Source organism: Epinephelus fuscoguttatus, linkage group LG21 (assembly GCF_011397635.1).
Source record: "Epinephelus fuscoguttatus linkage group LG21, E.fuscoguttatus.final_Chr_v1".
In the NCBI taxonomy this organism is placed as follows: domain Eukaryota; kingdom Metazoa; phylum Chordata; class Actinopteri; order Perciformes; family Serranidae; genus Epinephelus; species Epinephelus fuscoguttatus.
In genome coordinates, this window is record NC_064772.1 from 36,194,619 (window position 1) to 36,221,026 (window position 26,408).

General features: G+C 42.2%; 1 protein-coding gene across 3 annotated transcripts in view; it reads right to left on the reverse strand.

Annotated features, from left to right (window-relative positions):
• Positions 1 to 16,305: 16,305 nt before the first annotated feature.
• The window catches only part of reck (reversion-inducing-cysteine-rich protein with kazal motifs), a 100,144-nt gene continuing 90,041 nt past the window's right edge, over positions 16,306 to 26,408 (reverse strand). For all 3 annotated transcript variants that reach the window (XM_049565501.1, XM_049565502.1, XM_049565503.1), the window contains one exon: positions 16,306 to 18,389. In XM_049565501.1, the coding sequence (XP_049421458.1) occupies positions 18,168 to 18,389 (222 nt within the window). In that variant the 3' untranslated portion in view covers positions 16,306 to 18,167. The remainder of the gene's footprint in view (positions 18,390 to 26,408) is intronic.

Genomic DNA, 26,408 nt, shown 5'->3' on the forward strand with positions numbered 1-26,408 from the left:
ACATTATGATGCAAGTTAATTAAAAAGGTTTGTATTTTTTGAAAGAAATTTCAAATACAGTTTTTAGTGGTTACACTTTTGGGTACGTTTGTTACAAACACCAGGGATGATGGAAAGGTTTATTGTCACAAGACACTGGAAGGATTTGGGTCCGTGAAATGGAGTTGACGAGGCTGAGATGAAGCTGACGTGTTGTGCAGGTGAAACTGAATGGCAGGAGAGGAATGTGAAAAATCACATCTCACACTTAATGTCAGGAAAACTGTCAGTTTGCTTTTCTGCCAGGGCTCGCTCATTGCATATCAGCTCAGGCTATACATACTGTGGGGTGTGGCATTTATGTAAGCTATAAACTTGTCCCTACACAAATAAACATTAAAGAGGCAACAGACAGCATCTTTTCCTAAATATATCATGATGAAAATAATGTGGGTTGCACAGGGTAGTGTCCACAGTAAAATCAGACTATCAGCGTTTACATAGGTTACTTAGTGGCTTTGCAATCTTTGCAATAAGCTTCCACCACCGGTGCTGAGATTTTGTGGAAAAAATCTGCTTTATGGCAGGAAACTCGTCATGTATTGTGAAACTGGTTGGTCAGCCAATCAGGGACTGGAGCTGGTCCTTATGAGGAGTTGGGTATGAGATAGTTGAGTCATGAGCACAATGGCAGACGGACAAAGTTTGGAGACAAGTGAAAACCGGCCTAGCAAAAGAAAAGGAGCTCCTCTGTGCGAGGAGGCAAAGAAGAGCAAAAAGGAGAGTGATAAAAGAAGAGGAAAAACAAGAGTAAACCTCAGTCAGGCGTTCAAGAGATGGAGGGAGCTCCGTGACCAAAGAGGCTTCAAAACCCATGTCCAGCTAGCTTTCTTTCTAATGGATCAGTAAGTAACACGGCTAAATGTTAGCTAGACCAGAGAGGACTGGACTGTACTGGCTGCTAGTTCATTCCTAGCTGGCCAGCATCGCAAATCGCCGCAACCAGGGAGCGGGTAGCGAGTGTTGGTCGGCTGACATCCTGGTTGCCATTCTACGGCAGCCCTCGGACAGTGATACCCCCCTCCCTTCCTTCTGTTCTCTTCTCACGGAGGCAGCTATCCACGGACATCGCCCAGCTAAGTTACGCCCAGCTAAGTGAACACTGAACTTTGTTTCCCATTCAATTTGAGCTCCAACCGGCCGCATGGTTTCCATACGGTAGCGTTTCTTCTAGAATGGGGACTGTTTACTAGAACTACTAGTGATGGCCAAATGAAGCCTCATGAAGCATTTTCTTTATTTTTTGAGACCTCTAGATGGCGCTCATGGTTCAAAGAGGGAGGCTCAAAGAATGGCAATTCAGCCTTTTGTTGTAGAAAAAGCGCCATCTAGTGGGCTCAAAAAAAAGGAAAATGCTTCATGGGGCTTCATTTGGCCATCACTACCAGGAACCAGGGAAACCAGGGAGGAAGACCACGACCACGACTACGCCAGCACACAGACAAAACCAAACGGGGAGGAAGACAGACAGGAACACAGGGAAGGGGAAATACTAGGAATAACACAAGTTATGGCAGTACCCTCAGACAACGCTGTACCACTGTGTTTTTCGATGTTTTGTTTTGCATCTGAACACCTGTTCTCAGTGTCCTGGTGTGAGTCTTTCCTGACTGACTGTACGTTACCACCATTCGTTGTCTTGCTGCTGGTTTTGCACTGAAAAAAACTGATACAGTGGTTTCTAGAATTTCATGAGCGAAACGGTGAACGGTGAGTGAACAGCTTCAAAGCAGCGAGCTTGATGATACAAACTAGCAAAGAAAAGCCTTTGTTAGATCTCTTGTCTCCATCTTGCCAGCACTGTCCCAGGAGCTCCTCCACCAAAGAAAGAAACAGGCGTATGAATTTTCTCCTGGAACAAACACAACGAAATAATGTTCTGATGATTCCTGAGTCTGATGGAGCAGAACACATTTCTTGTGTTGCCCTGTATTACATAAACTGTGGAGGGAGATGAGTGTGATAGATTGGGAGTCGGCGTTCTTCTTCCGAAACCTCCGAAACGGCCTTATTATAGAAAACGTTTAAACCAACGTCTCCATGCTGAAAGGTGAAATGTAAAATCTGACAGAAACACTAAACACTAAAAACCGTAAAACAGAAAAAACATCACTGTTCATTCATTCATCAGGCTGTTCTCACAAATGTTTTGTATGGTTTCCTATGAAAAGCAATGCACCCAAATTTGTACATATTCAGTGTATTTTGAAAGTCTGCGATCATGTGACCAATGCACTGATGGCCGGTTGGGGTGGATGGGTCCCAAATAATGGACTTTCGCCCAGGACTTTTCCCTGGAATATTCGGATCTGTGTGAACTTAATTGTTTTTGTTTTTTTAAAAGATATTTTTAGGGTTTCTTTGTCTTAAATCGACAGGACAGTTGTTAGCGTGGAAGTGTGAAAGAGAAGGGGGGCGAATGCAGCAAAGGGTCGTAGTCCGGCAAGGACAAAGCCTTTGTAAGTGGGGCGCTGTCAATCAGGTGGCACTCACGTGTGAACTTTAAGTGAACTTTGAGTTATTTAAGGTACATCTCCACCATGTTCTTTTTCCTAAACCTGACCACAGTAACTTTTATAGCCTAAACCTAACTGACTCGTCGGGGGCAAATTTGTTGGATATCATACATGTTGCATGAGAATACATTGCATGCATTCATTATCCGTAAACTGAGCATAGCGTTAGTTCAGGCAGGACACGATGTCAAGTTCAGCTCACATCCCAGCTACATCAGCTGATTTCAAGCAGCCCAATCAACTGATGGATCAGCTGATTGATGGAAGGGAGTCAGCTGATAGATCACAAGATTTCTTTCTATGCAACCAATCACAAATCCCATTCAGGGCGCCCTATTTAAACTGCTCTGGCCTGCCTATTGTTGCTGCTTCCTCTGCAAGCTGCTTTGCAATCTGCCTCCACCCCAGCTCCTCCTTTTCATGCTGTGTCTGACTTACAAATGTCATTTCTGTTTGTCATTGATGCTGCTCTGTTCTGTTCCTGGGGGGTCTTTGCTGCTGCACTCCATGGAAGGGCAGGGAGGTTTGCACTCTCTGCCTCAGACTTTCCTCATTTGCATGTTGAAGGGCAGGGAGGTGTGCTCTCTCCATCTCCAATTCAATTCAATTCAATTCAATTTTATTTATAAAGCCCAATATCACAAATCACAATTTGCCTCACAGGGCTTTACAGCATATGACATCCCTCTGTCCTTATGACCCTCACAGCGGATAAGGAAAAACTCCCCAAAAAAACCCTTTAACGGGGGAAAAAAAGGGCTCTCCATGTAGGCACGCAGGAGGGCGGAGAGGTGTGAGAACATGCAAACTCCGCACAGAAAGGTGGATTCGCACCCAGAACCCTCTTGCTTTGAGGCAACAGTCTTAACCACTACACCACTGTGCTTTTTGCGTTTACAGGACAGCTTAAGAATGACAGGAAAGGGGGCATGAAGAAGGGGGATGACACGCAGCGAAGGGCGACAGGTTGGAATCAAACCTGGCATACATGGGTCCGCTGATCTTCGTGTTTTGTGTTTTCTGAAATGACAGACAGACGTGACGCAGATGTCTGCCTCCGTACATTCACAGAAAGTGCAGCAGATTACTTGTGGATGCTGGAGCTGAGTGAAAGCCAAGGCCACCGCAGAGCTGTACATGAGCAGCTCTGTACTCCTGCTCCTGCTTAGACTTTTAGTGACTACCATTTCCTTAATACTCTCATTGTGTTATTTTATTTTTTCAATCTTGTCGTGTAGGAACTTTTCTATCAGCTCACAGCGTCCTTCACGTCTTGCAGTGAGTCTGGCACTCTGAAATAAAATGACTGTTTTGAGAGCCATGATTAATTATGTTGAGAACATGTGATTATAAAGCAATTAAATGGACCACGCGTGTTCCAAAGTCCATTTGCATCACTCCTCTGATGTTTCATGGGAGGGGGACAGTTATAAGGTAAGCATTTGCACATAAGGATAATTCTGGTTTATTTCAACATGGGTCTAGTTCTTAAAGTTGTGACAATCATTCGTCTGTTAAAATCATATTGTGCTCGTAGAAATAATTCCTGAGAGCTGTGGAAGTGACATCCCTTAAAAGAAGTCTGACATCTGGACATCCTGTTGGCTCCCCAGTGGTATGATATGCTGCTGGGCCGCGTCAAGTTGAAATGCTGCCGGTAACAAATAGGGAGCTGGGAGGTAGTGATGGCCAAGTGAAGCCTCATGAAGCATTTTCTTTATTTTCTGAGCCCACTAGATGGCGCTTTTTGTTCAACAAAAGGTTGAAAGCACACTGAATTGCCATTCTTTGAGCCTCTCTCTTTAAACCATGAGCGCCATCTAGTGGGCTCAGAAAATAAAGAAAATGCTTCATGTGGCTTCATTTGGTCATCGCTAGTGGTAGATCTGTATAGAGCAGGGGGGGTCCAACAAACCCTGGACTTGGAGCCTGGTGTTCACATTCTGTATGATTGTAGAGCCAAACCATGATGTTTTTTTTCTACACCTAACCACTAGTGATGGCCAAATGAAGCCTCATGAAGCGTTTTCTTTATTTTCTGAGCCCATTAGATGGCGCTCATGGTTTAAGGAGAGAGGCTCAAAGAATGGCAATTCAGTGTGCTTTCAACCTTTAGATGAACAAAAAGTGCCATCTAGTGGGCTTATAAAATAAAGAAAACGCTTCATGAAGCTTCATTTGGCCATCACTACTAACCACTTTTGTTCAAGTCCCGGTGTTGGTTGCGGTGTCCCGGAACATTAACAGCAGACGCAGGAGGAAACCATATTAGGAAACCTAATGTGTAGACGTGAAAGGCCACTGACAAAGTGATGATGTGTTTGATCTTGCTGTTGAAAGGTTGCCATGTTCCCAGATATCAGCTGTTACTACTGACGAGTAGACTTTATTGTAATTGATAGGGTGCTCGGTTGGAAAGGAAAGTCACAGGTGAGTTTTGAGGAGACTTTTAAATGCTGAGAGGGTGAGGGATTCCTCAAAGGTATATGAGGATTTTCTGAAATAACAATTTATAGACTTACACAGAAGTGATCCTTCTTAATTATCACTTATAACCCACTCAGAGTATAATGCTTTATTTATCTGCAGAGACTCTGCCCTCTCACTGTACTTTTTAAATTTCCTGGGCACAGCGCTCAGATGCTGTCACAGCTTTATAAAAAGGCAGCAACTAGGTGCCAGACTGTAAGCAGCAGGCATCCGGCACACAGAGCAGAAATAATGCAAATACAGTGAATGAGAGTGAATCTGGGGTCGGCTTTCACTTTCACTTTTGTTTAAAAACAGTAACCAACATTTCCTGCATAGTATAACTCAACATTTTCTTACCTCAGCATGTCAAATACCAATGTTTTCTCAGGCCCTCAGCTTGTGATACTGACGCTGAAGGCACCTTCTTTTGTTTCTGTGAAATGCACCCTCTAGCATCTGTGACGCACAGCTGTCTCCTGGGTGAAACATGTTGTTACACATGGTTAAAGCTTTAAAATGTTCGAGGTTAGGTTCAGGAAAAACATCATATTTTGGGTTCAAATAAGTATGTATGCTTGTGTGACTCCTGTCCACCACCATAGAGTCGAAACCAGTTTTGAAGCCATGTTCTGAAATAAAGGCTTTTTAACTTAATTCAAATGCATCTGTTCCTGCTCCACGAGTGCCTGAAGTTCATGCTTTCTTCCCACGTGCTGGCTCTTTTCTTCAAGAGCACCTGCATTTTTCTTGAGTATCGTGATAAAGACGGTTGTTGAGCGCACTACTATCTCGTTCTTCACATATATATTAATGTTGGACAGCTTTCTGGTAATGCTAGCTAGTTCAACGTGTCTGTAGACTCACAATAAACATAGTCCCACTAGAAACACGTGTAGCGGTACAAAATGGCTCAGCCGCGCTCGCAGAAAACGCCGTCAAAGTTAGTGGATGTTTGTCGCGTTTGCGGCGACACATTCTCGCCAACTAAAAGAAACAAACATAATCTTTTACAAGGCCATGACTCATCCGTCCGGCCGGACTATAGAGGGAATCGCCTTGTTGTTTACAAATACTTCTGGGTAGAAAACCAGCAGAGCTTTTAGCTCTATATATAGCCTATATATCACATTTTTCACATCACTGTATCACCGTTTAGACTAATCCGATGTTTGTAAAGTCTATAAACACAATGATTGAACAAACATTACTATTTCTGTGTGCACGTTTAGCTGGGCTAACCGTTAGCTGTTAGCCCTGTTAGCCGTTAGCAGTGTCTGTAATAGGTAATAACTCATTACACGGTCTGTGAAAAAAATGTTTTTTCCAGCGGATATCTTAGTTACAACATGATTGAGCTAGCAAAGCAGTTTTGTGTTGCTATGTGTGGTATTTATTCAGTTTTGGGAAATCACGATGTCTAGAAAGCATCAGTGGCTGCAGCTGACAGGGACAGCTAACAGCAGCAGCAAAGCTAACATCAGGACATCATCTGTTAAAAGCCTCCCGTTGTCGGATACGACATGAAACTACTCCAGTTAGCTCAATCATGTTGTAACTAAGACATCCGCTGGAAAAAATATTTTCTTCACGGATGAGCACGTTTGATAAAACAGAGTTAAATCTCTCGGCATCCATTTTCAAGCTCTCTGTGTGTTTGTTTCCTTGCGGACGAGAAAAGGGGAGCGCACATTTCCGAGAAGGCCTGTCCTTTTAAAAAAATGCAAGAGGCGTTGCTTTGTTGCTGGCTGTTTTCACCGGTGTGTTAAACACACTTTAGAAAGGAGTGTCCCCAGACTATCAGGAGGCGGAGATCTCTGATTGTCTGGTGGCGAGACTAACATGTCTGCAACCAACGTGGCTCACTAATGTTTTAGATAAAGACATTTCAAATGTTCACTTTCAAGAAAATAATTATTATAATGTAGATTAATTGACCCTCGCTAAGTCCCGCCCCCGGACGCAGACTGGCCGATCATAACGTTGCGTACGTAACGTAACGTACCAGGGTCCGACAACAACTCAGCTGTGCTCCATTGACTCTAATGCAGTCGTTTAAGATTTCCTTCATTTTCAGGCTGGTTTTATGGATTTGGAGCTAAATGTTGTGCCTGTAGCACGTCGCGTATTAATGATATTCGTTACCTGGAGAGGTTGGAAAAAGATATACGTTTCTTCCCTGTTCTGGTGTATCATCCCTGGAGCTACCTGTTCATCCGGGCGCTGGTAGCAGCACAGAAGCCAAACACCGTTCATCTGCACACACTGCGATGCCACACAGCTGGTTGAATATTGGCAAAGTTTCCCTTCACATCCACTATTTTCTGTCTCGATCACCAGTGATGTGGTGGTTCACTTTTACAGTATGATCTGTACGTTAAGGTTTTGCTTCTATCTTTATCTTTTTAACCAAATAAAAGGGGCGGTGCTTAATGAAGGGTCAGTCACGTTTAATTTGTTAGCTGAGGTTACCTAACTGAGATGAAATGTGTGCTGCAAATACGATCGTCTGATCCCAGTGTCCAGTTCCTCCTTCTCACAGGTTATATCCACCTGAATTTTCTTGTGTAACATTAGTGACCAGGTTTAAAATTGTGTCGTCGTTGGTGCTGCCTGTGTTTTGCCCACGAGCAACTACGGCCCAATCCCAATACCACTACCCCTCGCGGGAACGTGCAAATGTAGGGGTAGGGCTAAGGGGGGTATTGGGACGGGCCCTACGTGTCTTTTTCTTATCTTCTTCTTACTGATCTGTGCAGCTTGACAGCTCGCCCACCAGCATCTTAAAATAATGTCCGATAAATAGGCTCCCTTATAAGATACAGCTACGGTTCAGCCTGCAGGCGTGATCATACCCTGCTACATCATCTGAAGCACTGTGTTGGAAAGCCTTAAGGCTGACGTGTGCACAATTTAGAAGATCATTCTTGTTTATTACAACTTTATTTTCCCTCCATGTAAACATATTTATCAAATTAATTAAGATGTGAGAAGACAATATAGCTAAAACAAAATCCAGAGAGAGGTGACTTGGCGAGAACTGTTAGTTGCAATAAACATAGACTATACTTTAAAGACTTGAATACCCAGAAGTCCAAGTGTCATATTTCATTCAGGTGATTAATGTAAGTGAGTTTTATAACTCAGTATTTCACAGCGTGAAGTTGTCAGAACTGTATCTTTGCTTTGATTCTCTGGAGTTTTACATAGTTCTTACCTGTTTGATATGAACCCACTGGAGAGACAGTCAACAACAAAAGTGCATTTTCTGGCACAAGAATTTCTATTGGATTAACCCTCTGGAGTCCATGGACGCACCGGTGCGGGGGTCCTATGAGGATGGACTCGGTTTTGGAGCCAGCCTCAAGTGGCCATTTGAGGAACTGCAGTTTCACCTCCATGCTGGCTTCATTTTTCAGCCCTTAAGGTTGCTGCTTGGGTCTGCGTCTCTGGTGAACAAATTCTAATGCCTCTGGCGATCCTTTAACCTTCTCTAGCACCACCCTCAGGTCAATTCTTTATTACCAAAAACCTCAGGTACCTGCAGCACTTATGACATTTCCATCAGTCTCAGCTGTTGTTAGTGTGGAGTGTCACTCTCATCATGTACACAAGTGCTTTTGTAACATGTCAACCTCATGCTAATAAAGCTTGATTGACTTAAACCACTTTTCCCCAGAAGAGACAAACAACCCAGGTATAAATAGACACTCAATTACGTTTTCATAACCTCTAAGCTTTACATTTGGAAAAAAAATATTTGCGATTAATGAGCACTTTTTCTTCAGCACATTAAATGTCATAAAATGGTTCTATTTTAATGAGTATAATTGTCAGAGGATTCTGACTGTCACCAGAACACTTTGACATATAATTAGTGAGTTTCACCCGCTGTCAACTGAACACGGCGCACTCTCTAACTTTTAGTTTTCAGTGATAAGGATGACTTGAAATTGAGAGATTATAGGTTTAAGTCCAGAATAAATAACCAGACTGTGAATCAGCAGCGATCCTCAGTGCCATCATTTACCTCCTAAATGGAATATTTGATTAAAGACAACTAAAATATACAAATGGCTTCTCTTGACAGCCAAACTTGAAGCATTTGCGAGGGCTGTGTAGAGTTTATGAAAATCCATTGAACATCCCAGAGGAAAGAAACAGCATTAATAAAACATTTTGTCAGTGTTCACTAACTTAGCACACAAATTAAAGCCTCCTCCATATCATCAAACGGAAACAATTAAAAAATAATTACGAGCAACGGCAAGGCACTAAAATTCCTGTGGATACTGGCCTCAATAACAGAAGTGTTTGTTATTGGTCATTGCTGAATTCATCAAAGACAACCAGGCCTAACCTCCTCCTAAAGATCGTGGCTTGTAGAATAGTCAATATGGCGTATACAGTAGACTATGTACCGCAGAGAGCCACAACAGTAGTTAGTTACAGTGTTTGATTCCTGCTCTGTTGAAGGGATGTTTCCTCATTTTCTTTTCAAGAGTGAGATGTTCAGATTGATATCAGTGTCGTGTCTTTATATTCAGAGCTGGAGACATGACGTGGTTACGTTAGCTTATTGTAAAGCCTTCATGTATCTGGTTTGATTAATCTGCACGTAAACAGTAATGTAAAAATGACAATTTTCAGAGAACTAGTGGTGCATCGCCTGACGTCGCTGTGTCTCGGCCAGAAAGTTGCACATGAGCACATCACAAAGACTTCAGCCGACAGCCAACCAGCATGTACGTTCTACACCTGCGTTAGAGGGAATAACTCTCCACACCAGGAGATGGCGCTAGTCTGTATTCATCATTCAAAAAAGAAAAGCAGAAGATTGTCTTCATGCTGGTTAGCCAGTTAGCACGTTGCAGAGCTCAGTGGCTAAAAAAACATAATCAGACCTTATATAACGAATGTAGCTCTTTGTTTACTTTCCTCACTTCTGTTACTCTTCACGTGCACTGAGCTGAACTGCCAATCAGACAGACTAGGACAACAGATGCTCACCAACATTGACGAACAGCCGACTGTCGGTTTGGAGTGTTTGGGTTTTAGGGGAGTAACATGCCGGTACTACCCTGGAAATCCAGAGTTCTCGCGAGAGCACAATTTGAATTTGCTCAGCGAGTCACTCTGGCAATCAGTAATGATGCTCATTACCCATGCCCTTGTAGCCGAGCTGCACCAATCACATCAGTGTATCTGATATAGGCGGGCCAGAGGCGAGCTAAACAGATGACGACAGCGCTGTGATGGCGAAGTCTGGAATCAGTCAGTAAACATTGCAAGATGGCTACGGATGAACACCAGTTGTTTGAAACGGCTTTGGCCGCTACAATGAACGAGTTAGACTTGGCTTTTTCTCTAAAAGAGGAACAGAAGACGGCGCTCGAGTCTTTCCTTTGCAAGAAGGACGTTTTTGCTGTTGTTTCGCTTTTAGCGCTCTGGATATGTCACCCCGTGTATTGTTCTGATTGGTCGCAGTGTTATCCGATTGCGTGAAGTGATATTTTCAAATGCATGCTTGGTGCCGCCCCTCGAGTTGGGCCATTTGCATTACTCATAGCCAAACCCTAAATCTTTCTAGATTTGGGTCTGGATTTCCAGGCTATGCCGGTACTGTTCTTTCAGGAAAAGTCCTGTGCAGCATCTCTGTGGTTTAAACACCACAGCCTACCTGAGTATTGTTGCTGAGCGTGTCCATCCCTTTATGACCACAGTGTACCCATCTTCTGATGGCTACTTCCAGCAGGATAACGCACCATGTCACAAAGCTCACATCATCTCAAACATGACAATGAGTTCACTGTACTCCAATGGCCTCCACAGTCACCAGATCTCAGTCCAATAGAGCACCTTTGGGATGTGCTGGAACGGGAGATTCTCATCATGGATCAACTGTGTGATGTCATCATGTCAATATGGACCAACATCTCTGAGGAATGTTTCCAGCACCTTGTTGAGTCTGTGACACCAAGAATCAAAAAGGAGGTCCAACCTGGTGCTAGCAAGGTGTACCTAATAAAGTGGCCAGTGAGTGTACATTGCCTGTGAAAATGGAAGTGTGTTTTGAAAAGACAAGATGCATTTAATGAGTGTAAACTGACATGCCGTCCCTAAATGTCCAAAACTAATGCAGGAGGTTACCTAGTGTGTCATATTTTGATGTGTTGGTCAGAGCTGATGCTATGAGTTTATAATTCTGTCTGATATGAGGCAGGTTCATTTTGGAAAGAGAAACTACATGACGTTTGTATTCCTGTATCATCCTTTTACGTGCTGTAACTTTGATTCAACCTGAAACGACGTGCAGCAGAGACTGAGCTCACACCTGATTGTTTTCATCATTGATCATTCACATCAGGTGCTCGTTTGAGAAAGTGTGTGTGTGTGTGTGTGTGTGTGTGTGTGTGAGAGCAAGAGAGGACATGACTCCCAGGTTGTACTTGTATCTCAGTGGATCAAAGATTAATGCCTCGGTCCTCGAATGCACTTTGATTTCACAGACCTTATTTTTTGGAAAGTTTTGAGCAGCAACTTTTTGAAACAAATGAAAGGCTCCATCAGGGCAGCTCTCAGTGCTCGTTGCCTTCAGGCCACTCCGCCAATACATTAGTGACTGACTGATATTGTCTGTTGAAGCGTTAGAGGCTTCAACAATTCGTCTAATTAAAAAGTCAAATCCCAGCATTAACTTTGGAGTAGTGAGGCTACATGTTTGAAATGAAGGAGTAAATGTTGAGTTGAGGTTGTGTCAAAATGCCTCGCAGCAGTTTGTGATGAAACACAACAAAAACACTGTCTTGGTTGTGGTATTGCTTTTTTATATTTCATGAAATATGCATTCTGTTGACATTCTTCCAATTCTTTTTTACAAACACAGTGAGAACGCAGAGAAGAGAACACTCAGTGAGCCACAGAGAATTTGGTAAGACGAATTGAACATGGTGTCACTGAGAAACACAGCGTGAGTGACAATAGTCCCGGTGTTATTACAGAGACCATCTCAGCTGATTGGTCCGACTCCTCCAGCCGGCCTGAGGGTTTATTTGCTCAGGACAGCTGACTTAGCTGACATTAGTTACACTCCATAACACTGCATTTGCATCATAGGTTTTGCAAGACAGGAGAAACGAGCTTTCTGCTAAAAATACTGTCGGCTTCCAGAGGGCTGCAGAGCTGGCTGTGAAACACCAACAAAACATATCTTAACATATGAATAGTTTAACATTTTGGTAAATTTGCTGATTAGATTTCTTTCTGAGAGCGGGATGAGAAGATGGATATCAGTCTTGTGTGTTAAATATGAAGCTAAAGAGAGAGCTCATGTAGCTGAGCTTAGCACAAAGACTGGTAGCAGGGGGAAACAGCTAGCCTAGCTCTGTCCAAAGTTCACCCACTAACACCTCTAAAGCCGACATGTACTCATTCCCAGGGCATCAAATACTGTTCTCGTCACCCTTACGCCTCTTTATGAGATCCACCGTGCTTTTCACTAACTCCAATGTAAACCCATCAGCAGCAAAGCTTGAGCAACTGACGAAGAGTAAAGAGCGAGAAAGTCTTCAAACAAAACAAGAATTTCACCCAGGAGGCTGCAGTTCGGATCCTGTGTGAAACTAAAAGTCTACGTTATTTTAACATAATGTTGCGTCACTTACGTACCTATGTCTCATGTGAAACCAGAAGTCAGTGTTTTGATGCAATGCTACGCAATTTATGTAAAGTTGTTGCACTTTCAGTACGTTTACATGCGAAGTTAAGTCGAGCTATGGTTAAAGCTCGTCTAGGCCATTTAATTGGCCTACTGTCCTTGTCCCAGTATACAAGCACGCGAGGGGAATCCATTTATTGAGCCAAGTATGTGCGACTCCTCTACGATAGGTGGAGATATGCCCCCTTGCAGATTGTTAGTATTGGACCTTTTTCCTGTTGACCTATTACGTCACAGACCAAACAATGGACAAACAAGTTAGCTACGTTTAGCTAGTGATGGCCAAATGAAGCGTCATGAAGCATTTTCTTTATTCTATGAGCCCACTAAATGGCGCTTTTTGTTCAATAAAAGGTTGAAAGCACACTGAATTGCCATTCTTTGAGCCTCTCTCTTTAAATCATGAACGCCATCTAGTGGGCTCAGAAAATATACAAAAAAATTCATGAGGCTTCATTTGGCCATCACTATGGTTAGCTGGCAGCTAACTGGTACCATGGTGGACAGCTTCACAGCTCTGGACATTTGGTCCATCCAAAAAGTCTCAGCTCCGGATGTAGATTTGTTGTTAGCGGCTTCTTCTTCTCTTACACATTTAATGCTATTGGACTTACGGGTCAAAGCCCGGGGTGGAAACTGTGGAGCATGCTCAGAGCGCCTCGGCCAGTTTGGGTCTGATTGACTGGATACATGCAGGAATTCTTATTCTTATTATCTGGGTGTTAGTTCGATTTTGAGAAATTTGATTTAGTACGATTTCAGTCAGTCTAACATGTTTACATGGATTTTAAATGTCCGGTTTTAGTCGGACACAATTTATCAATTTTCTGTGATGTCATGTAAACATACTGACGTCACATTACAGATGTTTCACAACACTACCCACATGTTACAATGCGTTTCAGCTGTGCGTTACTGAGATACCCTGAAGGGCGCCCTGTGCGTTGCTATGAGACACGGAGGGGCGTGAGAGAAGTGTCGGTATTTGATGACCTGGGAATGAGAATGGATTACAAAAGCTCACTTTGCCTGGATCATGTAACATCAGCTTCAGCCTGACTTTCTGAGTCGTTTCAGATGATGTAATTAACATGATATCATAGAGGCCATCTTAAAGCCATCTAACACATATTCAACACCATTTTGCAGGATTGTCATCTTCACAGGAGCTAGCTGGAAACATGAAAAAAAAAGTTTTGAAAGCAACTGATGAATCTAATATTAGTTAGCTCAGGTCTTTACTTTTTTCCAAAATGCTGAACTATTCATTACTTTGGAGGAAAGAACTTCAGTTTCAAAGTTTACAACTTCTGAGTTTGAATAGGTGAACTCTTTTTTTCTAACGTGGCAATAAATCAAATTAAACACTGCAGACAAGTATTAAGTTCATGTTGGCTCCAGAGGACATAAACACAACAACCATATTCATAATAATAATAATAACAATAATAATAATAATAATAATACAAATAATAATAATGATAGTTCGAGGAGCCGTGGTGAAGGTTCTCCGCTACAGAGCTGCCTAGCACAGTAATACTGTTAGAGACAGGGACATGTTGTGCTGTACAGGCAGACAGACAAACACATAGAGATGGGACAACACACACACACACACACACACACACACACACACACACGCACACACACACACACACACACACACACACACACACACACACACACACACACACACTGTAATACATTCTGGAGTAAAAACACTTCATAATTGTCATCATGCAATAAAGAATAACAGCTATTTGCTTAAAAACATGGCACATAGGTGATCATTATTTCAATCCCTTACACATCAAATATAGAGACATTTCTTAACAAATATAAAGTTATTGCATTTTCATTATTACTTCATATAAGACACTATATGCAAGGCATACTGTGGAAATCTTCTCTACCCAAAGTAGATTGTGGGTAGTGACTATGTGATTGTCCTTTTTGTTATTTAATGGCTTCTAGTTCATATTTACAGACAGGAAGCATCCCTTTAATGCCTTTCAGAGCTACTGGCCTCACACAAAGGGAGCTGTGGTCGGGGTCTTTCTGATGGGGCGCTTCCTGGTAGCAAATGTCCTTTGATAGCGAAGGAATGACATGCCTTACTTTGCCTCTGATTGGCTTACCCTGACCCTAATCAATTCCATTCTTCTTGCCAAGTCCAATCCAACCAATGAAGGCAACAAGTACTAGCCAATCATGGCGGAGTAGGGCTGGTCATTCGTTTGCTGTCCTAGGATCTGCAAATTTGCGTCCTGGTAGCACTTTATTAGTGGTTCCTCTAATGTTGTGTTCACACCGGGTGCGAATGAAACAATTTGCAAAAGTGAATTACATGTAAAGATGCTCATTCCCCCTGGACGACGCAATGGACTTGACGAGAATGACACAAAATAAGTGAATTAAGCGGAATTTCACGTCATATGCTTATTCACGAGAGCTGAAAAATCTTAACTTTGGCAACCAATTTGCGCCACAATAACCAATCAGTGTTGAGATCCTCCGGAGACGTATGATGCCGAGGATGTACCAGCAGAAGTTCATTCATCGATTCAGTGATTTCACGCCCATATGATGCAGGTTATTTGCCCGTATGAAGCAAGTCAACACAAAATATTTTAGCGTTCAAACTTGCGTGAGTAACGCAACCTGAAAATTCGCATCGCGTTTGGTGTAAACACAACATAACACACACTACATGGGAACACGTTGACAATTTTGACACTGGAATATCGCTACAACCTTAGCTTGAAACAAAGACAGCATAATATTCCAACAAATATGATGAATTCGGGGTAATAACCCTGATGATGTCACAGTGATGTCATCAGGGTTATCCCAGCAGTTAAAACTTGATGAAGGTGTTGGCATTTATTGGACAATAAGAACCTAATAAAATGTCTATCAAATGAATTATGGGGATTCTAGGATCCAATACTATGAACTAAAAGTTACAATATCCTGTGTTGACCATTCTTTGCAAGACTTTATGAAGGTGCAACACTAGATTGGGGGAGTACACCCCGAGGTACAAATCAGGAACTTAGCATTCCTGTCGACCATTTTCCAAAGCATACAGTCAGATTTTAAATGGTTTCCTCCAGACAGCTATTGGCTTCAGCTCATTTCACAACGCTGTAAAAACAACTTGTAGAGTTGTAAAAGGGGAGATGGGTGATCCATCACAGCGGTCACTTTAATTTTGTCTTAAAGTTATATGATCTTGTGTTACTCAGCTCCAATCAGGGACTAGAACTATCAGTCTCAATCTTAATCAGGCAACAACAAGCAAACTCACTTTTTCTTTTCGTAATGTCAGTTCTTGTCTACTGGGTGTGATTTTTCTGACAATGTGCTGGAGCTCATTCCAGCTTTTGAAGCATCACTGAATGCACCACCGGGCAGAGGTTTGAGTTACGGCCCTTATTAGCAGCTGCATTACTGTGTGATGATGACCAAAGGGGGATTGACTGTAGATGGATACTGGTTGACTGACTATATGAAGCAGCGTTTATGTCTCAGGGTCTAATTTTCCTAGTGATCAACATGAAATTATTGTTATTATATATTTTAAAAATTAATTTGACTCATTTACTGATCATTTATTGGTCCTGTGGTTCCTGCTTCTCAAATGTGAGGATTTGCCTTTGGTTTTTGGACAGTAAGTTGGACAAAATGTAACACGTGAAGGCCTTATCGTGTGTTAGGACGGTCGTTTTGTTGTGGCTTGTGGCATTATCAGCCTGGTATTAACACGTGTCTTGTGTGACCCGATCACTAGTGATGGCCAAATGAAGCCTCAATTCAGTGTGCTTTCAACCTTTTGTTGAACAAAGAGTGCCATCTAGTGGGCTCGGAAAATAAAGAAAATGCTTCATGAAGCTTCATTTGGCCATTACTACTGATCACAAGTGGGCAGTGCTAAATACAAGTGTTAACGACCACCAAGATATTTTGTGATCTGATCACTTAAAACTACTTGCAACTACTACTCTCATATACTTCGAAAGTGCCACAGAGTAGCATATTTAGTATTATCCTTGTAGAATTTAGCTTTAAATTTAACAAACTTAATTATATCCCTGATTATACTTTGGTCACCAAAGTCTTTACGTGTTCCTTCTCACACCAAAGTTACGCCTTTGCTCACATGGTTGCGAAATAAGCTGAAAATGAGGAAATCCATGATGTTATACTTTGAAAAATGCTCAGCAGAAATACACGACTTGAGTTATCGGGCTACGGAGCAGAACAACATTGGTATATTGTCATAGAATTAATGACACAGTTGCTCCATTAAGCATTTTTCCCTTTATACTTTCTGCATTCATGCATTGATAATACTAACTTATAATATATGAACGCTACTTTAAAGTGTTACCAGGACTGTTTTGGAAGGAAAGCTTGGTGTCATCAGGTAAGACTGACATCTAACCCCGACCACCACGTCAGAATGTGGGCTCCCTTAATATTTCCACTTTTTGATTGACTCCGTAACTTTGTTTGGTCAGTAGTTAGAACCGACTTTGGAGGCTGGATTAGTTTCATCTGAGCTGGCTCAGTCCATGAGCATGGCACTAATACTGCTGAGGTTAGAGGTTCAAACACGAGGTCCATATACACCTCACATGTATATACAGTACAACATGCACTGCGATACAGACTGTGCATTCTCATTTAGCGGAGGCTTTAAAAGTGTCACATGAACACTGACCAGACTCCATCTGATACACACTGAAGTCTGGATTGAGTGACACCAATCTGTGTGTGTGAGTGGGTGTGAAAGTGTGTGTGGCTGAGGGAATTTTGGGTAATTTGTCAGACAGATGTGCTGCCAGACAGGGATGTTTTGTCCTCGTCTGTTGAAATCCAATCGGACACACACACATGCACAAACACACACACACACACACACACACACACACACACACATATAAACCCACACATAAAGCCTCGGCGCAAGACAGAGTGAGTCATGAAATTTACATTCCCACTCAACAGCTTTGAGAGGAGAGCTCGCTGCTAGGGCTAATGGATAAACACTGCTGGTATGAAGTCAAATGCTTCTTAAAGGTCTCACACACACATACACACATACATACACACACACACACACTCACACACTTAAGCACACTTCACTGGAGGGAAACCCAGTGAGTAACTCTTTCACTTAATAACACTGTTCATACAAAAGCTTTCCAGAATAATAGCTTTTCCACCGCCTTGATTGTTTGGCACGCAGGTGAGTCAATAGGAATGATTGTCGAAAAAAGGCGTCGCCGCTGCTTCTTCCTGCTCCGTGACCACTGGACACACTCACCTCATGACATCCCCAACATCCCAGGAAGAGAGGCGCGGGTACTTTGGAACACTCAAGAGTTAGTGAGAGAGATGCTGGAGGGGGTTATAAGTACTTAGACCTGGTGGAGGACAGGGGCTGCAGCGATGACGAGGCCCAGGAGGAAGCACAGGCCCGGGGGCAGAGGTGAAGGCGGAGTGCCCCCGGACGAGCGGATGGAGGAGGTCTTGATCTCGGACACGAGGAATGCGGAGAGGGGGACGTGGGAGACCAGCGTGGGGCTGGCGTAGTTGATGAGGGAATCAATCTTCTCAGCCTCCTTACTGCAGGCTTCGATCTGGAAAAAAACAAGAGCGCACGATCAACACTCTGATTTCCCAGCTCCTCCATCTGAGTCAGCACGGGAGCACTGCCAACATCTTATTGTATCGATCTTTTTTTATTAGTTTTTAAATGCACTTTGGTTTTATTACAAAATGGATGTCAGCAAATCACTGTCATCCACCTATTCTGATGTATGAATTACAACAGCTGCATGTTGGTTCTAGCGTGAACATGAATAACATGAATAACAGTCATATCTTTGAACAATATCAATCAGGATTCAGGACCCAGCATAGCACAGAAACAGCTCTTTTTAAGGTTAGTGATTTACCGATCGCCGCTGACTCCGGAGCTTACACAGTTTTAATTCTGCTCGATCTGAGTTTAGCATTTGATTCAGTACACCTCAGTATCCTTATAAACTGTCTTTATTACTATGTTGGAATTAGGGACAGTGCTCTTGCCTGGTTTCCCTCCTGTCTCTCTGAAAGATCTTTAATGAGAGAATATTCCTCACCCCCAGCCCCCCTCTCTTGAGGTGTTCCCCAGGGGTCAATTCTGGGTCCTCTCCTGTTTTCAATTTCTATTCTAGTCTGCATATGAAATTGATGAACACATGATCAACAAAATTCATGGAGGTGAAAATGAACTTTATGCAGGTTAGTTCACTTTCATTTTTGTGGACTGCATTGTTAGGGTAGCTGATAATAACAGTACAGCTCAGTAGTTGTTTCCTTACTGTAAAATGCCAGTGTGGACACATTGTTCCCACACATACACAAGTCAAATTTATCCAGCTTACTGTTGTGCTGAAAGCAAATTCCACCGACCTTGGCCGTGTCGTCCATAATAAATGACTGATTGACTGAAACAGAGTACACCAAGTTAGAATGTGCGCCTTTGGGAGTTCAAACTTTGTATGTTCAACTCAGGAGTCCAAACTCCCAAAGACAGGACGATACAATACGCTCAGTTCGGGAGAGGATCATTCTTGCTGACATCACCAGCTCAGAACCAACTGTACTTTGCTGCGTGACAAAACAATCTCAACAAAAAGTCCATGACCAAATGTCGCTATGTGACAAGGTCGGAGTGAGATTTCCTAAATTAGCGCCCCCGACTGGTGGATGACAGAACAGCCCATATATGACCACAGTTCCTGGTAAACATTGTGAAGCAACCACAACTGCACTTGGTAAGGTTTAGAAAAGGTATCATGGTTTGGCGTAAATAATAAATATTAATACCTTATTACTAAGGTAACGTAACATCACACACACATTATGTTTTCCTACATAACTAATTGACTTTTGATTTCTCACGGGACACAGACAGCGGTCTCCTGGATGAAAGCCCTGTGTTTGTTTGACCCATCCACTCCCTCTGGCCCTGATCAAACTTTGTCCCTCTTTTCACTTCGTTCCCTGACTATCGCTTTTGCTCCCATCATAATTACTACGGCCACCAGGGGTCATTGCCTAACAAAAACCGTAAGTACGGGTTGTAATTTCTGCTTATACAAAACAATATTTGTGGTTGTATTTCCGAGGACAGTCTCCTGCTGGTGAGTACAAAGTGCACTCATACAGACACATATCAGCTCCCATTGCCTCCTGAATGAAAGACGCAAAGTAAAACCACTGCTGGTCATTTGGACTGCACTTGCCTGGATGTGGACTTTTACTTGAAACAGAAGACGTGCTGTGACTGGTGACGGAAGGCAGAATTTAAGTTGGTATAACTCTGGTGAACTGGTGGAAAGCTGTTCTGTGCTTCATTATTCACTTTCAGGGTTGTTGGTTTTGCTTTGGCTCTAAAAAGCTTTGATTGAGGAACAAACTATCGGTGCAGTGAGCTCAGATGTGATTTGAAACGTAGAAACTTTGTGTTGGCACAGCCTCCATCAACCCAAGGATGAATACTACTTTACTTTACAAACAAGCTGAAGAAGCTGTTGCTTAGTAACAGCTAAAACTAAAATTGCTAATAAGCTTCTCTTAACCACTGAGACTCTTGTTTGTTTTGTGTTTCTTCATATTTATCCTTGTCTTTTTTCCCAGCAGTTGATTGTCTGTCTAAATCCAATGCCATTTTACCACTTTTGAGATTCACTCTGCTTCTTGAAATATCTGTGCTTTTATTTTTCAGATGTGCACAAATATTTTTCAGAACTGAAGGTTCCTTGTGGCAGCCTTGCAAGAACTACATTTTTTCATCAAGTGTCATTATTGTTCTTTAAAAACTCAAATCAGTTACTTGGACTCTTAATTTGATGCATCTGTTTTGCTGGAAAAATCTTTTTCACTAAGTTGTTCTCTTACTCAGCTGCAGCTACAAGTTTTTTGGAAGCCTTTCTGACTTAGCACCATGAATTTTTAAGAATAAAAGTATAAATGATGCATTGTAAAACAGGTAGTCCTACAGGTTTGGCTCATTATTGCTGCGGCCTTGAAAGAGTGAAGCTCGAGAAGAGCTGCAGATTAAAAATGAAGGCGGACAAGATGGCTGGAGAGGAATGTGGAGATATTTTTTTTCCCTCCTCACCGATACAAAAATATAGCCCTAGAAAACAGACTGTACCAGAGTATTTGAATAACTTTCAGATTCAGGCAGCATATACACAGCGGAGAGCAAACCTGTGGAGGCACAAACAATCCAAACTCACTGGAACACTAAGCAGCCCTTCTATTATATGCAGGGTTTATTCCCAAAATGTTTTCAGCTACATTACCACAATGATTAAGGCAATGTAGCTGAAAACATCCAGGGGAATAAACCCAGCATATGGTAGGAGTGTTGTTTACACAGAGCATGAACCGACTCCGTCAGCCTTTATTTATTATTAAACAGTGATGCATGTTCTATGTTTTTCATGTTCAAAGCCTGCCTGGTATTAACATGAAATGTGCATCTACTTATCCATCTGGATAAAGGAAAACACAGTCATGATCAAAGAGAACACTTATTAATACCAGGGGTGAATGCAAATGTCTGTGGATCAGATGTCAGTTTTCAGATACTGGATCCAGACACAGATCGCGTGTTAATACCAGGTGTAAATGAGGCCTGAAGTCCAACTGAAGGAGACATATTACTCTTATTTTTGGGGTTTTCTTCTGGAAAATATTTACATGCTTTAATAAATCTAGAGTGCAGGACTTTTACATATTAGAGAACATCCCTCTCATTTGGTGCTGGGTGTCTGTGGAGGCGAGGTGGATAGTAGGTTTGGTGTGGCATCTGATGCGGGCACTGTGCTGGACCATCATGGTGGAGAGGGAACTGAGCTCTTGATTTACCAGTTCATCTACGTCCCAGCCCTCACCTGTAGTCATGAGCTTTGGGGAGTGACCAAAGCAATGAGATCGCAGATACAACGAGCCAAAATGAGTTTCCCCTCTGGGGTGGCAGGGCTCAGACTTAAGGCCCTGACACACCAAGCCGACCTTCAGCGGTCGGTCAGTGTTTGGCTTTCGGTGGGCATCTGTTGCCATAGATGGTGCAGTCTGTCCAGCACTGTTGCCCCTCGTCAGCCCCCATCGGACCCCGCTGTGCACCGTTGCTTTTTTTTTTTAACCTATTCAGCATGTTGAAGCAGCGTTGGCAGAGCCTGTCTGTGAATAAAATCACTCTGATTGGCAGTTAACTCTGCGCATGAGAACAGAAACACAAGTGAGGAAAGTAAACAATGACCTAAAGTCAAGATGGAGTGAGACCAAAACAGACTTATTACATAAGTTAACATTAACTTTCTTAGCTATTGAGCTCTTTAGCAAAAATGTGTTATGATAGCTTGTGGTATTGTTCACTGGTGCACGGGTAATAAGCTCTCTTCTTTCAACATTGGATTGTGTTGTTAATGTGCTAACTAGCGTCAAGACAGTCTTCCAGTTTCCCTTTTTAAATGAGAATTTGAGACTATCGCTGTCTGTTGGTATAGATAGTTATTTCCTCTCATGCGGAATGTTGTGGTGTATTCATGCGCAATGGTGATGTCAGGCAATACAGCAGGGGGTCTTTGTTGCCGCTGCTCCCTTGTGTTGACAGAGGTGACATCTGATCAGGATACCTACTGAGCGCCTTCCTTTAGAGGTGTTCCAGGCATGTCCAACTGTTAGGAGGCCCCAGGGTCATCTAAGAACACGCTGGAGGGATTATATATCTCATCTGGCCTGGGAACACCTTGGGATCCACCAGGAGGAGCAGGACGGTGTTGCTGGGGACAGGGGAGGACGTGAAGATGTGTCCAAAATTTGACGAAATTTCCCCAAGGCATTTTTGAGAAATTACAAGAATGGGACGGACAGACAGATGGATGAACAACCCAAAATAACTCTGGTCACAGCTGGCACCGAGCTACGTAGAGGCATAAAAACACGACACCTCTCTTTTTCCTATTGCTGCAGCACCTGTATTCACCTTCTGTCACAGACGCTCTGTTTCAGCACCTGTCTCTTTAAGGCACCCTCCAAAAAAGCCTCGAGGACAAAAAGACACAAAGTCTCTTTTTTTTGCACATTAATTAGCAGCCTGAATTTGCATATGCGATCTCGGCACCTAAGCACTTTGTGTTTTCAGCGTTCAGCACTGTCTTCATTTGAACTGATTTTACATTTGTTCGTCTTTGTTACCTGTCTAGATGGTTGCATTATGTAACTGTGTATATTTTTATGATGAATGTGTTTGTATACTTGGCTGCAACCAAATTTCTACCTGTGGTATAATAAAGTTTGACTTGACATGCTGTTGCTTCCACAGGGCTGGGGCCAAGAAACATCGCTGTGTTCCTCGCTGTTATAGTGCCACCAAACCATTTTTTAAAGCCCAAACACTTCTTTTACTGACCATAACCAACTGTTTTTTGTCCCTAAACCTTTTCACATATTAACCACAGTGTTGTTAAAACATAGAAAATAAAGTTAAACATATATGCTACATAATAATGTGCAAATTCAACGGATAAATGGTTTGCAGAAATGTACAATTTGTTCTGAAGATTTGTTTGTCTTTAATTCACTGGCTGTGATGGAGGGATAACATCCTTCCATTTTAATAGAAATGAGTGTCTAGCTAATGGAGAGAAAAGGTGATGGCCTTCTGTAAGTGAGCAGGGAGACTGGAATCAGCTGTAACTGAGACTATACCAAAAATAGCAATTGTAGGAGAAGGCACAATATTACAGCCATAAGTCTTGAAAATGGTGTCAAACAAGGATGAGCAGAAAGGGGCAAGTTTTAGACAAGATCACACCTTACTACAATCAGTGGAATTCACTCTTGACAGCAGCGTCAGGATCTCCAACGTCTACTGAGGATAAATGTTTTGATTCACCTAGAAATTATACGACAAGGTGCTCTTTTCAAGTGCAAATCTTGTCTCACTTTGGTTAATTAGAATAACCGCCCCAGTGGTTGTATGCCTCCGTACAACAGTCAAGTTTAATTTACAGCACTTCCTTGTCAGTGAAAACATGGATGCTTCACACACAGAAGATCGATACACTCAGCACAGTTTCAAGATTAGAGTCACCAATTCAGTATCTGACCAAATGTCTCCCCTTCTGTTCCTGAGATATGACGTTAAGTAACGGCCAGAAAAGTGATTTATGCAGAACATGATGATGTCACAGTGAAGTTGGCATTTGACTTTTTTGGATATAAAATGTCATCACTTCATTATTATTCATCAATTCATCATTATTTTATCCTCCTAAGAGTTATGGCTAAACATGTTTTGTGAGGTCACACTGACCTTGATATTTGACCTTCAACCACCAAATTTTTTATCAGATTATTCTACAGTTCAAGTGGATGTTTGTGTCAAATCTGAAGAAATTCCCTGAAGGTGTTGTGAAGATATCCTGTCCACCAGAATGAGATGAATGCAAGGTCACAGTGACCTATGACCACCAAAATCGAATCAATTCATTGTTGAGTCCGAGTGAATATTTGTGACAAATACAACAGAAGTCTCTCAGTGTATTCTTGAGATATCATGTTCACAAGAATGAGATGGACATAGTTACAGTGACCGTGACCTTTGACCTTCAACCACCAAAATCTTACCAGTAGGGATGCACCGAAATGAAAATTTGTGGCCGAAGCCGAAGCCGAATAATATTAAACGCTTGGCTGAATACCGAGTACCAAATATTGTTGTTTAGATTTTCATTAGTTTTTGCAGATGAACCCCCTCCAGATTAGTGTTGTCACGGTACCAAAATTGGATCCTACTGTACAATACCAGTGAAAGTATCATGGTTCTGAGTAGTATCACGATACCACAGCAAAAATGAGGCAGATGTGCCTTTTGTCATTTATAAAAAGATAAATCACTTTTCTATAATACATCAATGATATTTCAATGGAATAAATTACTTACTGACTTATTCATACTTCAAAAACAGCATCAATAAGTGATTAACATAGGGGGGATCAAAATAAAATAAATAAATAAATAAAATAAGAATCAACCAGCCGCCCTCCTCCCCTTCATAAGTAAAGAACGGTCCCTTCATAAGTAAAGAACAGTCCCTAAAGTGCGCTGAGGTTTGTGGGCCGTTAATGGCTCGTTCTGGAACATCATGTCAACTGTCATATGCATTAACTGTTTTTCAAAATACACTTCCATTTTCACAGGAAATGTACAGTTTGCATACAGTCTCTTTCAAAATGAAAGCACTACGTTGATACAACACAGCGAATTTAATTTTTTTTCCCCCGCCCCAACAAACGCACATGGTTGGGTTTAGAAAAGAAGAACAGGATTTGGCTTTACATGGACCCATCCATCAGATCTTACACCGTTCATTGTTGTCCCGCCATGTTTCCCCCTAACGTTACCAGGCGCCATTAAACACGATAACGGCAACCAGCCTTCTATCAGGCTGACTTGAAAGGACTGCGTTTTTTGTCAGTGTCTAACGCCAAAAGTCACTGACAAAGCACTGGATTTCGATGACTTCAGACTAAGATGAGGTTGGACTGACAACCCAAAAAACATAATACCTCTGATTATAGCTGTTGCCGGGCGGAGGTGTAGAAAACACTACAGTAAAGTCTGAACAGTACTGAACCAAAATGAGATCACAGTTAAGACAAACCCTGAGTAGTTTGTTGTAATTTTACAGTGTCACGAATGCTAAATAAATCTGGTTTTATTTGCTCCCTTTGCTTCGTCAGGAAGTCGGTTTGTATTTAATGACACTTAAAATCGTCACTGAGAGGTAACGCCATGAGCTGGACAGGAAGAACCTCACAGCCATTCATTTCTTCATCACTGAGGTTATTTCTAAAGGTCTTAAAGGCACATTGAGACCCTTTTTCAACATCACTTCCCTCTTCAAAAACACCGCTGCCATAATGTCACGATGCTTCTTGCTTTATTCACTGGGACAGAAAGACCTTGAGCTAAAAAAAAGGCAGGAGTGCTAACAAACACTGAAAAATCTGTGCCGTCACACCTGTACCTTCCTCCCACAAGCTCCGGTGTTTCCTGTAACCATCATATGCTATACTTAGCCGATTTCACAGTGTCTTTAGAAATGAATGACTGATGTAACCTTGGTGAAATATTCCCTCTGCAAGAAGGTTGTCAGAATTATGTATTCTGCTGTTGTTTCTGCTGCCTGTAAATGATGATGTCGATCGTTTTGAGGGGTTGGCTCTACTGGGTGTTATTCTGAAAACTGCCAAAGCAGCCAGGCTGAACTGATGCAATCTGATATTTACTTTGTTCAAGCAGAACTCTGAGACGCTCTTGTGTAAACAGTGAAAACTATTCTAATCATCCTCTTCAACTCAAAGAGATGCACGTACACTCAGCAAACTCTCTCTTCTCACTCTTTGTCTTTCTTCGTTACTCTCCTCTTTTCCATCCTCTGATTCTTCCACCACACAGTATCAGTGTATCTGCAGCTTTTGTATGAAGAATGTTCAGTGCTTTTGGGCATGAACTGATTCTGGTCTAAGATTAGATTAGATTGCTACCAGCAGCAGCATTTAAACACCAGCCTGAAGACATCTCAGCTCCA